Source organism: Ptychodera flava (assembly GCF_041260155.1).
Source record: "Ptychodera flava strain L36383 chromosome 3 unlocalized genomic scaffold, AS_Pfla_20210202 Scaffold_26__1_contigs__length_13983176_pilon, whole genome shotgun sequence".
Lineage (NCBI taxonomy): Eukaryota > Metazoa > Hemichordata > Enteropneusta > Ptychoderidae > Ptychodera > Ptychodera flava.
The window spans coordinates 12,985,350-12,999,937 of NW_027248280.1; the positions used below are offsets into that span (position 1 = coordinate 12,985,350).

General features: G+C 37.4%; 1 protein-coding gene across 1 annotated transcript in view; it reads right to left on the reverse strand.

Moving 5' to 3' along the window:
• Positions 1-2,667, reverse strand: part of LOC139125972 (plasminogen-like) — a 43,907-nt gene extending 41,240 nt beyond the window's left edge. The window contains exon 1 of the mRNA XM_070692047.1: positions 2,547-2,667. Within this exon, the coding sequence (XP_070548148.1) occupies positions 2,547-2,667 (121 nt within the window). The remainder of the gene's footprint in view (positions 1-2,546) is intronic.
• Positions 2,668-14,588: the final 11,921 nt, after the last annotated feature.

The following is a 14,588-nucleotide window of genomic DNA, read 5'->3' on the forward strand; positions in this document are numbered from 1 at the left end:
AAAAATGTTAATCATCTTAGTTTTTCGAAAATCGAAAATGTCACTCTTCTTTATACCGTTAACATAAAGATGGCGGCCATTTTGAATTTCAACTATCGGTAAATCTAGAGTGATTTGTTTGTCGGTATTCCACAAATAAAAAATCGGGGAATACCGACAAACAAATCACTCAAAGTTTTTGCTCAAAGGGATTTGTTGAAAGGTTTTTTGAGGAAAATTTGAGCAAAAAATTAAGAAAAAGGGTAAGTCTTTCATTTTCAATAAGCACACTACTCAATCAATGTTAAGTGTGTCGCACTATCAAAAATGAAAACTTTGTGCCAGGCCTCTTACATTAGATATTTAATCCAACTGAAGTGAATTTATCGTGATATTAAAACAGTGATTTCTTTACAGATGGGGAAAACCATATTATTTATTCTTATCCATGTACGATCAAGGGTACACTTTCTGACAAACATGCCACAATAACACAGTTGTCTTACGATTAATTACACCAATGTTTATTTACATTTTCTGCAGATGTACAAAACATAGTTCAAATAATCAATAATCAGAGTACACACTGCAGCCACATTTAAGAAACAAACTGACTATCAATATTAAGAAAAACAAATACATGGCAGTTAAAACTTGCCGCAGAAATGTGAACATCGATGTGAGTTTAGAAATTGATGATCGGTCATACATTGCACCGGGCCGGGTTTCTTCTGCATCATACTTTGGTGTTGATCTTTACCTCAACATTAACTTGAAAGCCCATATCCAAAGAGTCGTCAAAACCGTTGCCCCTAAAGTTGGTATCATTTCATAACTTCGCCACTATGTTCTCGAGTCCATCTTGCTACTTTTAACATATTGCTATCTATCATATTGCATTGGGATCTGTGGCAGTACTTTAAAGACTTTCCTCAAGCAAAATCTATTGTTACAGAAGAAAATTACCCGTCTGATTACTTTTTTCAGATTTCCGTTCCCTTACTGCCCTTTTATTGAGAAAACTTGACATATAAGCTGTTAACAAGCTATAAAAATATCACACCTGCCCTTTTGTTTTTGATTTCCTAATAACCAATATGCCGATGAAAAAAACTCGGTACCGTTGCACAACGCCAAATGACCATCCCGGTCGTTTTTAGACTGGGGATAACTTCTATGTCACTAAAATATTACATTTATCACAAAGCAAACGTCACATAAAATATTCAGCAACTAATAATTGGAATTTTCTCGTAATTAAAATAAAAACAAATACATTTAAGAACACATTAAAAATTTGATTAATATATGAATAGTGTTATTGTTCACATTTCTCAAGTATTTTGTTTGTCGTGTATAACTTTATTGAAATACTCCATATTGTACTTTCTATTTATAAGATAAAAATGTGTCTTTCAATATGTTATACCTATTTACTGAATGGAGTAGATAATATACTCTTACGCATTGTTTATATAGATATTTGTCACCAAAGTCTAAGCTTTTGTATATTTTCTTCGACTATTACGTGGTTTCCATGTACTCATTTGGCATTCCCTGTACTGTGAACATCAATATCTTACACAGTATTTCAGTTACACTATGATGTACTATTTTCCCGAGCCACGGACTAGACTAGTTCAGATAGAACTATTTTCCGAGACCCGATCAGATTGTAGACTTTTTTAACTTTGATTTGGTATTAATTGCTATGTTTGTCATCTGACGAAAATAAATTTACGATATAATACAATACAATACATTGATTACTAGTGTTGATTTACTCGACTTCTAACAATGCCACCTCACTGCTTGAATTCAACATTTATATATTACTAAACCGTTCAAGAACCACCAAAGAGAATATTGATGCAGGTATGGATGCGCACATGATGCATGATATCAATTACCAAGTCAACATTATTTTCAAGGATAACTCCAAGAAACATATTTTCCATGGTCATTAAACACGTCCTCCCTTCGCGATAATTTCTTGCGCCGTGAAAGGAATGTTATTATCATTCGGACAACTAGGAAAAACATCAGTGAACAAGAAATGGCCAATATGATGTGCACCGCGAGATCGTTTCCGACACCTGAAAATATGAGAATGTTAAAAAAGAAAAAGAACATATGAGTGCTAAATGGCAATGATTAGTCAATATTTCAAGGTACTTTGCCGTAGCTGCCAACAGCCACAGCTGAGATCAATATTGATGTTGCATAGATGTTCTGCAAGAGTGTGTACATTCACGCACCGCATCAAAATGCAACAATACAGGCAAATTCACACTTATGATATGCCTGTATTATATAATAATACACGTAAATTCACATGTGTCCACATGAATACATGCTTGCTGAATACAAGCAATGGGTTCTTGACTGTATTCATCTGTATATGCACTTTTCATCTAAAATACAGGAAATAATCCATGCTAATGCTGTAAGTATTATAGGGTTTTCATGCAGTGACGATCATATCATAAATATTGACCGACTGCGATGCGATGATGCCTTTAGTATAGAGGTCTATATCGACTTTGAAAATGTATTGTGTACTTTACCGTTGTAAGTCTTGATCAAATTTCCATAGGTTGTGCTGTCCAGTACACTCTTTTCTTCCAGTGGGAACTGTTTTTGACTCGTCTTCAAGGGTAACGATGTCTGTTGACTCCGACGTTGCATGTTTAGGCAACATTCGTGGGTGACGTCATTTAGGAATAGGTCATTTGTCATTGCCTTGCCACTGCTCGATGCTTCAAAGTTTGTACTAGCTCCCTTCGTCGCAGTCTTTTCAGTCGATGATACCTCATCAGATGAAAGATATGTCGTTGGTGGCTCTATAGTTTGTTGGTAAGTTGTTTCTTTTGTGGGTTGGCAACCATCTTGGCAATGTGTAGATCTCAACGATGGAATGATGGGTGTGGAACTTATATCTAGAGCGAAAGACTAACACTACTAATTATTGCAACTCACGAATTATTCAGATACTGTGAGTAGCTGAGCCAAACTCACTTAGCACAAAACTGGGTTGGTGACAACTCTGTCACTAGCGCTCAAACACACCTTTGGCTATATGTAACCTGATATAGCCTGCTGCCCTTTTTGCTCACTGCGCTTGCTTTTTGCGCATTACAAATGTCGTCTACATCCAACTGTTTTTACCAACAACTATTGCTTGCAAGTCACAAGCAGACAAGACACCAACTTTTCCCAGCAAACGCAGACTAGAATTGTGATAAACAGAGTGGTTTCGATTTTCCATAAATACTTGCATGGCGACATGCTCTGTAGGTTATATGCGACTGTCATCTGTGAAAAGTTTCATGAAAGTTTTTGCAGTATTTCTTGATATATGCCGACACTGCCATTACTATCTCCAAAGGGAAATCATTTTATGAAAAAAATGATGTGTTATAACTTCTTTAATATGCAAACCACACTAACCAAAATCTAATCAGTTCTTGCAATTAGCATATGGGATCTGTCTATCAAATCTGATTAGATTGTGTTTAGGCGTTTTGAGTCATCGTGTAAAAAAGACAGACAGACAAAACACACCCCACATCACATACACTCACACACACACCACACTAGGATAGACAGACAGACGTCGCTATTGCATTATCTCGCGTGTGTGAACACGTGCGCTAACAAGAAGGGACTACAGGAAGCAAGAATCAAGATGTAAGGATTTTAAAGAACAATATTTTCAGCAAACTTTTAAAAACATAGAAAATACCCTGACGATAAACCTTGAGAGGAAGGGCACGTATCAAGACTCGGGAAGCAACACTAATAGCCGTTTTACATTGCTTGTCAGTCCTAAATATTACGTACTGAATTAAAAATATTAGGAGAATGTAGAGTACGTCACGGGGTGTGGAGACTGGCCATTTCAATGGGATAGAGAGGACTGAGGCAATGGGCATTTACATGAATTGTGATGATAAAATGAATTGTACTTATTTGAGTAAAAAAAAATCCATAGTCTTAGTCTTTTGAAAATTGAAAATTTTATTTTCTCTACAGAGCTAACACAGGGATAGTTACCATTTTGAATTTAAAATTACGGTATGTCTCTGGTTATGTGTTTCTGTCGTTCCAATCTTCCAAGGTGACCTCCGATTGTTATTTTTATTTTGAAAGACAATGATAGAAGATTTATAAGGAAAGCTTGTAAAAAGTACACACACTATCTTTATTGACTTTCGAGGCGCATACTACCTGAACTCTTTATAGCGAGTGTTCCTTTATTGGGGACACTTATATCGATATAAGACAATGAAAGAATAATCTGCCTTGTGTTCGGCACGCCGGGTCTTTGAAATAGCCGAAATTTACCCGAATGTATAAGTTATTTCATGAATATAATATCGATATTAGACGATGCCAGAATCACTGTGACTTGTGTCTTGGCATGCCGGGCTATGAAATCGCCAGTATGTATAACCCTATCCGTTATTTTTCGGCCATTGGCCTGACTTGTGTATTGGCACATTGGGCCTGGATTAAATCGATAATTAACTGTTGCGAATGTTGATTCACTATACAGTCTATGAGAAGACTATGTAATACTTTACCAATAAAACAAACTAGCAATGTCTATGCATTAATGGACTTTGGTACTTTTGTTGTTACATGTGGTATGTGTACAAACAAATTTGACTTTGGAATATCACTGAAGATGTTCAACCACTATACATGGAAATCTAAGATAAAACCGAATATATTTTCCCATTAAAAAACTTCCTATTCTTGTGAATATACAGACGTAATTAGAATATAATGGGTACAGGTGCATATGATGTGTACAAGAAATTCGATTTTGGAATTTCACTGAAAATGTTCATCCACCATGCGTGGAGTCTATAAGGAATCTATGAATATTGTTCCGTATGCAAAACATGCTAAATCTGTGTATTCATAGACGTTTGATAATTCCTTTTAATGTATATCTTTGGACTAGGGTGGTTGCAAGTTGATGTGTGTGCAAGAAATTTGATTTGGAATTTCACTGAAATGTAGATTCACTGTACATGGTAGTCTGTGAGGAAGCTACTAATATTTTTTTCCAATCAAAAAATAGCTTAATCTGTGTATTTAAAGACATTTTATTATTTATCTTAATGTACTTTATTAGACTAGGATGGTTGCAGATGGATGTCTGGACAAGAAATGGGATTTTAGAATTTCATCGAAATGCAGGTTCACTGTACCAGGTAGTCTATGTGGAAAATATGTTGTTTTTTTCAATACAAAACCAATTAAATCTGTGTATTTATAGACATTTGGCAATTTATGATAATGTACTTGTGAGACTAGTGTAGTTACTAAGGGATGTGTGTGCTAAAAAGTGGATTTTGAATTTCACCGGAATGTAGATTAAACTGAAGATTGTAGACTAAGAGAAAACTATGAATATTTTTTCCAAAACAAAACTTACTAAATCTGTGTAAGAATATCCTAAGCCTCATAACTTCAATGTAAAAAATGCCTGTTAATTCTTGATCACAGAGACTAGCGAATAAGATATTTTATCGAATGTAACAAACTTGCTCACCACAATTTTCACCCGGTCGTCCAATATCACACAATTCCCAACGAACATACCAATCTGTAGTATAGCACCAAGTACTGTTCTCTCCGTCAGGGTTACGGCAGTAGTTATGTTCTCCAAGGCCAGCGTTCGGATAATTCTCTGGGGTTGTTGAATGAGGATGCGGATTCTGTTCAGTCCATCTTGACATGTATTCCCAGTAACAGTCATCGAAACAGTGCCAAGATAATCGTTCCGTCAATAGCACGATAGCATTCATTGGTTTCTAAAAAACATTAACACTATTAATTTATAATTGAAATGTAATTAATCTCAGCAATATAACTGACTTGAAATCAGAGACATTGTACTGTAATTTTAAGGTAGAACTTAATGTTGCTACACAGGTTTTTTTTCAAGGCAATATTTCTCATCAAAGATGACAAGGAAACCCCTTCATACTGTAAATTTTCAAAAAGCAGAGATTCTAAAGCGATGAATTCGTTTCTTCGCTTTGATAAACTTTGTATGTGTGCGATGTGTGATAGTAAGCATGCGTGCGTGAGTGCTTCACGAACTCTACAACGTGTGGAGCGGTCTCTGTCATAAAATGTAACAACTAAGCCGGCTATTGAACCACTCTTTTTTGGAAGTGGAGATTTAGGCTTATAGGTAATACTATTGAATTAAAGGCACAGTAACTCCTACTCTTAAAATCCTTTTGTTCGGTGTAGCAACATAACATACTCATTTTGACCCCCCCCCATAGTATGCATATATATGAAACATGCCGACCATTAAGAATCTCAACATAGCCTGTTTATGACTAATGACCGTTGTTATGCTGAAAACATTAATTTAAGTGAGGAATAGAATTTATGGCAATAATATTGTACACATGACAGCTTTCGACTCGCTCACCACAATTTTCACCTGGTAGTCCAATATCACACAATCCCCAAAAAGCGGAAAAATCTGTCGTGTAGCACCAGCACTGGACATGCCGTCCGGGTTACGACAGTAGTTATGTTCTCCAAGACCGGCGTTTGGATGATCCTCTAGAGTTCTTGAATGCAGATGCGGACTCTGTTCTGTCCATTCTTGACATGTGTTCCCATTAACAGTCATCGAAACAGTGCCACAATAATCGTTCCCGTCAATAGCATGATAGCATTCACTGGCTGATAAAAACACAAGCATTAACAATATTTAAGCAGCAATGATCCTCCTTCCGGCCGATAATGGACAAAAGTAAACTTTTCATGACATAATGAACGAGGCGAAGCCGAGTACATTACATTGTGCAAAGTTTGCTCGAGTCAATTTGGGGCCGGAAGAAATACATTATTGCTAATATTCAATAGTTTTTGCACTGCCAGTGAATTTGTAGATGTAGAAAACGAATAAAAGAGGATTGTAAACTAAGTTTGACGCTGGTGAGGATAGTCCGGCATGATCGGCCCTGAGTCTGTATACTGTATACATTTACACACACCCCACACTGAACCGTACACATACGTTCAACACACATACAAAAGTGAGAAGCACGTTCATGGTACGATATGGAAACAAAACAATGTATTTCGAAGGCACTGCAAGAAGTATCATCCCCACTGTCTATATCTAACTTAAAAACATCAACTGTCAATATCATAAAGAAACTTAAAACTCGTGATGTCCCAGCTGTAGTTTAATGTTATGGAGATAGTACGGACACAAGTACGATAATTAGTACGGGTCGATTCTAATGCGTTTGTATGGGATGTTAAACGGGACGATTCGATTTTCATTGCTAAAAGTTATCAAAAAAGTTAGATGCCCTATTGCTGAAAGCTGCAACATACAAATAACCCATAAAAACAAGTGTATTGCAGAAAAAAAGAAAAGCAGAGTAGATTACATTTGCAGATTAAACCAACATTACTGCCCTATCCATTATCCCAAATTAGTTTCTATCGTGTTACTATAAAACAGACTGAGTGTAAATAATTAGTTCCAGAGACCAGCTCTGGAACTGTTAGTTTTTGCTCACTTTCTTTCTTTCTTTCTTTCTTTCTTTCTTTCTTTCTTTCTTTCTTTCTTTCTTTCTTTCTTTCTTTCTCTATTTCGAGTATTACTACAATAGAACATGCTATACACAAATTTTACCTTAATTACCCAGAATGCATTGAGACACGCCTATGACGTCATTGCTTAGCTCGGGCGGGTTTTACGGCATTTCTTGTTTGTTTATTTATTTATTTTTTATTTTGCATTGCTCAACTATCATATTGCGTTCAGCTATTAATAATTCTAGCTTTCTTTCGCTTTGTTTTTTGTTGCTTTTTGATTTTACTTTTCTCTAAATACTCGCCGTACGTGGCGCTATACTGTTATGTCATACGCTTCCATGTGATACCCAGGCCTGGTTTAGACCGCTGGTTTTCGCCCGAGTGCTCATGGGTTGAATGAGATTAATAATGGCGGCAGATACAAACGCTTCCCTCGCATAGAGAGAGAAAAGTAGGCTTTGCGTAAGTTTATAAGCGCGGCTGGGCACATCGTGTACCTGGGCGAGGTGGATGTGCTCGAAAACGAAGATCAATGCAAGTTTTGGATTCAAAATCGGCTGTTTTGGCGGAGAAACCTGCCCGCCGTATTTCTGAGGAGCCACCAGCGGCTTTTTCTATATCAGTCTGCAGGGCTGTGGAGGGAGGCCGTTTAATGCCGGTAACACACAGCCCTGCCATTCAGCATAGCATAGTGAACTGTCTGTCACTACACCAGCATGCGTTGGCTGCACGTAAAGCAACTCAACTTTCCAAGATCAAACGGTCAGTATATTGTGAAAACAGTAACATAGCAATGATAATTGTTTTAGTCCGTGCTTTTAATCAAATGGAAATGCATGTGGCCTCGGTTTTCAATTTCAACGGCCAAGGTGCGATGTTTCCTCTCGTCTGATCATCGTCGTAAACCACGCGCCTCTTTACGGCAACAACTCGGCGCTACCCGTCAAAAGATTGATTTTGCGTAGGTCAGCTGAAATTATTGCTCTGGCTCGCGATAATGTCGTCTGATATACATTTCCGTGCGTTGTCGCCCCCGTATGTATCTGTTGCGTTTTTACCGTACATGTAGGCATTTGTAATCTGTGTACTGTAATTCCCCGGACTGTCTTGCTTTTAGTTGTATTCTTTTTTTTACTGCTATCAGCCCTAACTATAGGTACGTGCTTGAATATTAAAATCCAAAGCACTCATCATTCTGCACCTATCTTTGTCACACATTCTCTTGTTTCTTCCGCTGCTCTGGTCTCTGGAACTCCGCTTTTGCTTGCAAATGCTTTCTAGATATCTCTGTTTCTCACCTTTAATTTTTGCAATGACAGGCCTTAATTTCGCACAATCACAAAACCGTGGATTACGTATTCACCTACGCCATGATATACATGTATGCGACGTAGTAGTCCTTGCAGAAGACGCCGCAGATGTGTCTGTCCTATACTTTACTTTTTTGCTGATGATAGCTTAATAGAAATGATTTAGAGCACGTTTTCATCGTTCTTGAACCGTCAATATCCTTGAAATGCTGTTTCAAGAAATTGCTCGACATTTGGTCGTATTATTTAGGCAATTGATCGAACATTTCGCTTAGGGGATAGGGTACACTACGCAACCAACTGCCGTCCGTTGGATTCGAAGTTACGGGCTAAATCTCAGCTCCTGCCAAACAACTGACACACCAACACGTAAAAATAGTATAAATACAAATAACCTATCTTCATTTTTAAGTTTCTCCTCCAAAGAAAATCAAGCGTTATAAGAAGGTGGAAATTTGATCATGATAGTAATAATGTCAAGAGATTAGTTGAAAAGTGAGTGATGATTTTGTCACGTGGTCGTTGCTAAGAGCGATTGTGTATAGTCAAACCCTTGCACTAGCAGAAAACTTTACGAAATACTTATCGCATGCACTTTATCGTCTTCGCATACCTATTTCAAAGCTTATAATAAATAATATATCTAAGCCATTTCCGGGACGCTGGTGGGCAAAGGTATGGTGGAAGCAGAACGAGCGTTTGCGTTATCGCTGACCAACACTCTAGGCATCACACCGACGTTCGAATCAAACCTTTGAAATGCAGTGCGGTGTTCTCTCAAGATAATTGCAGGAATACGATTTGGTAAAGATGCCAAGGTTATGTGCAGAGTAAATGTCCTTCTACTGTAGTACTGTTCAATGCGAACCATCGCTAGTGCACTTAGAGTGGCAATCTTAAAAGTTATGCCACAGTACATGCCGTTAATGCAATATACACGTCAAGGCTCACATGTCAAGTGTCAATGTACTCTTTATATCGATCTATTAACTGTGACAGTCCTTCAACCAATCAAGATTCTGTGGTGCCTCTCAGGCGACAGCGAGAGAATGTCGCGTACGCATAAGAAGACGTCGCCGTACTCTACATCTGATTTTAATCAGATTGCATATGATGTAGCATATTGCCATAATGACAGCTGGAAATACAGCGTAAATTATCCCTCAATACCTAATACAGAGACCAAATCATTTCATTTACACTTCAACACGAATACATACAGGTTGCACTTTTCGCAACTGATTGATAGGCGTTAATAGACGTACATGATAGCATCGGCGAAGTTGTAATGATGTGTCCTAAGCATTATTAGTTTGCACTAGACGATGACCACGTTTGTGTCACATGTATGTCACACGGACAAAATGGGATCTGTCACTGTTGAAGAAGATTTATGGCTTTACCACAGGGAAAACGATAGTAAAGCGATCTTGATGCTACCTTTCCTTTGGGTAGCTTCACAGATGAAAAGTTTTCCTTTTACCTGTATTTAAGTGACTTGTTTCATGATTTTTCTAATTTAAGTAGCTCGAAGTCACTTCAATAGTTGTTGATGAACATCTAGAACTTCTGAAAATTACATCTTTTTAGCAAAAGAATGATGTTTAACGCAGGAACTGGAATTGTTAATTATTATCAAGATGGTGCGTTGTGCAAGGGTGTTCCTTTCCAGTACTTTGCCACAGTCTGTGAATATTAATCAAGATATTATTATCTTTTTTTTTGAAGATTTATCATACGCGTACAGACCAAACAATACTTTCTTGAAATTGGATAATTTAAAGTGGGATTTTATATCCATTTCAAGTACATATAAATGGAAACGCACCATATATTTAGACTACCTCAGAACAGTTGCTGAATAAGTTTGATTTACGTGTGTTTAGTATAAATTACTTTCAATGTTAAACGGTGATTGCGTTTCTAAGACACATTTTAGTATCCGGTTGTTCTTGATAGAGTCGAACATGATAGCTTGAATGGTCGTCCTTAGATTTTAAATCATTATGCAAGACTGATTCGATAATTCCAGGTTATCAACGTATGACTTCCTTAGAGTAATTGCTTGAATGATTTGTTCTTACATTTCAAATGCAAGGCAGATTCGACCATACGGTGGTATTAGCGTATGCCTTTCTACGGAAAAAATTGGCACGTTGGCAATCGGCTTGAGTCAATTTTTCCCAAATTGTGTCGGCATGGCAGATATAACGGTAGACGGACAAAGTACAGGCAGACTTGGCGTATGTCGCTTCTTACAACGTAATAAAAGATGACAAAAAATTAAAATGGAAGAATGAATGATATGATGTTGTTGTTTCGTCTTGTTTTGTTTTTGACTTCTCGTGTTTGAGAAACCCAGGCCATGCAATAAATCTGACAGCAAATACTACAAAGTTTCAATCATTCCATGTGCAGACAAAAACCATATTAATGACATGCCATGAAGTACTTCCCTTTAAACGCTACATACAGTCGGCTCAAACCCCGCAACTAATTTCATGGAGTGTTAAATTCTAGTTAATTGACACTGGCAATCAATAAAGGGAAGACATTTACTTTACCGTTAACAGCTGTAGACCAAAGTAACAGAAACAACGGCCTAAGATGGAACACCTTAGTTGATTCCTCAAAGCCCGTCATCCTAGCTATAATGAGCTTGGTGACGCCGAATTCTTTTTATCCCTTTTCAGGATTTCGTTACCTCCCATAACTGACGGCAAGTACTGAAGGAAAATGTCCGGTTGCATTAAGTCGGTGTATGACAAAGCGGAACGGTAGGCGTTCAGAGAAGAGATATATTTCAAGTATGCTTGGAGAAGAACATACGCGTCACAAGTCATCCACAGACTCAAATAGTCATAGTAAAAGTACACAGAATATGTCAATGTAAAACTGAGCACACGATAGACTCATTCGGGCGTCGAATGATAACATGAAATGAAGGTACACAAATATTCGTAGCCATATTATGCATTATGCACTTGCAGAGATGATATGCATGCTATTCGTTTTAAGATGCGGTACGTTGTCGGCTATCAAGAAAGAAGGTTCACGAAAATCTTACGTCGTAATTCAGTACCGTTGCATACCCGCTGCCAATAAACAGAACCGGTAAGCAAGAGCATTTCTCAAATTTCCTGACACTAAACACACTTTTATAAAAGGAAACCGACATATATGTATTTTCAGGGGAAGGAGTAACTCTAGTCCTTATGATCTGACGAATTTCTGACAGCGGTTTATTTATTTTGTTTTAGATGCACGTGTTGTTAATGGCAGAAATCTTAAGTTGCATATATCTCACTTTCTTTTTAACAAACAGTTGTTGAATACTCAGTACATTGGTTGTTTCAGGATCCTGCACAGAGTAACTTTGATGGCAATATTTTCATCGGTAAATACCAGACAACCTGGTTATTTTTCGATAACAATTTAAGAAAACTCAGCTGTTGCAATGTTTAAGGGTTTTTATTAGACAACACAGCCAAGAGGTGTTAATTTTTGTTGTTGCTTCATGAAAGTGAATCCATTGTAGAAGTCGGCTGATGATGAAGCTAAAAAACATTTACAGTTTAAACGCATTTGAATATACCTTCACGACATTTTAAGGAGTGTTTTCTCTCGTAACACGGAATGTTGCAATCAGCGCCACAGTATGCACATGGTTCTCTGAACGCATATCTGGATTGTGTTCAAACCATATTCAACGTCATACAAAGTTACAGTGACTCAAGGACTGCAGAGTGTTCGGTAGGATTTAGAGAAGACTGCGTGTGAAAAAGCGTAACAATGTTCAAATCTAAACATTGACCATGACGTAATGTATCAGGACCGCAACGAATAACTTCTATCACACCCCTAAGGTGTCCTTAAACTTGATTGGATAAACCCTGCTATTCATGGAGAACATGGTTTATCACTTTTGTTTGTCCTACATAAAGGTAATGATGACTCAATCACTGAATACAAATATACAATGGCCATTATATCTATTTTGCTATATCTCTAACCATTCCGCCTGAGACCTGATACAGCGTCGTCAATAAGTGTGACATTGCATATTACAAAAGGCAAAGTTTGCATCAGGGTGTGTTGTCAAAGCATATCCGCTTATCAGCCCACAGTAGGACCATGCATATGTGTGATCATTATATACTTGACAGATGCAGCGTGTTAACATTCGTATTTTCGTCATGTTGTATTCCTGTTTTGAACATTGGCTCAGGAGACGTGAATTGTCAAAGTTTAATTAGTTATACATCGCTAATTCAAACTGAACAAGCCAGAGTCTCCGAATAACACGCTTTTTATATGCCCTGTCTATTATACATTTTAAGTGAATAATTGAAAAAGATCTCAATGGCTAGTGGCGATTCCAATTAAATTAGATTTAAAGAAATGGATTGAATGTGTATTTTTGCACCATAGTTCACATATATTTCGACAAAAATTTTACAGATTATTAAATTTGAACAAGGAATCTGAAATTTTGTGATGTATCGATTTGGCTCGTGTGTCGATCGACTCCTGTACATAGTGTCCATTCCAGTAGATAGTTTGTAAATATGTACAAGCTTTCAACTTGATAGCAGTTATAGCCTAATTGTCTCAATACACTCATTGGTTTTGTGCACTTAAATTAGATAGGATATTCAGCCTACTGTTACTTCCTTTGCACTTTTGTTCGGTCGTAAGTAATTGCAGGTTCGTTACAAATTCACATACCAGAGGGCCTTTGCTCAATAATGGTCACGGTAAATTAAACGTAACAAAAGATGGTCACATTAATTTTGCTCCCGATTGCGAATGTAAGACAATCTGTTGTGTAGTTCTAGGTAACTTGAAAGTGTATCAAACTTGTGAGAAGAATATGTCATTTCCTCGTCTTGCAAGTACAAATGAATGCTGTGTTTGCGCTGCTTGCTGCTGAAAAGTAGCAGTTTTAGAGGACGTTGGACCATCTGTCCTATATTCGTAGGTTCGGGAAGACCCGCGTTGAGGCACATTGGTTAATCATCGTGCCTTTGCCTTTAGGTGGCGGTGTGCTCACAAAGGGCTTCATAATAAAGCGCTTAGCCTCAGAAAAGACAGGTACAAAAAGCGCAGATGTTGCCTCATCACATCTGACCTGTGAACCAGAATACATGCAAACAATACATGTAACAGTCACTTTCATATGTAAGAGAGTTTTTCAATGTTTCAACACACATAAGGAGTCTTGACTTCCTAAAATTATTTTTAGTGAAAATCCTAATTTAGTATTTGGTAAGTTCCAAAACCATTGAATGAATGTTCAGCCAAAGATAATGATAAAATTTATGTGTATGACATAGATTACATACCACTCTGTTGCAACTATGTTGCCACTATGTGCAAACATCCATGTGATGGCGTAGAAATGTTTAAACAGGTATGCAAAAGTTACAAATGTATGTATGGACTACAGAGTAGAGTACTTTTGATCTCTGTTAAAAGGAAACACGATGCCAGACGGCATAATTCGCTTCGTAGTCCACATAATCCTACGAAGATCACTGGAAACTGTTATTCAAGATTCCTCTATCACAGTCCTGTTATTTGCCACGCGGTTAACTGTACTGTTGAGTTGCCGTCTTTTCTTCTGTTCCGCCGGTAATTATTTGTTACCCACGTAATTTTAAATGACCTCTTACATGTTTAAGTTGCCAAAGAAGTGTCTACATG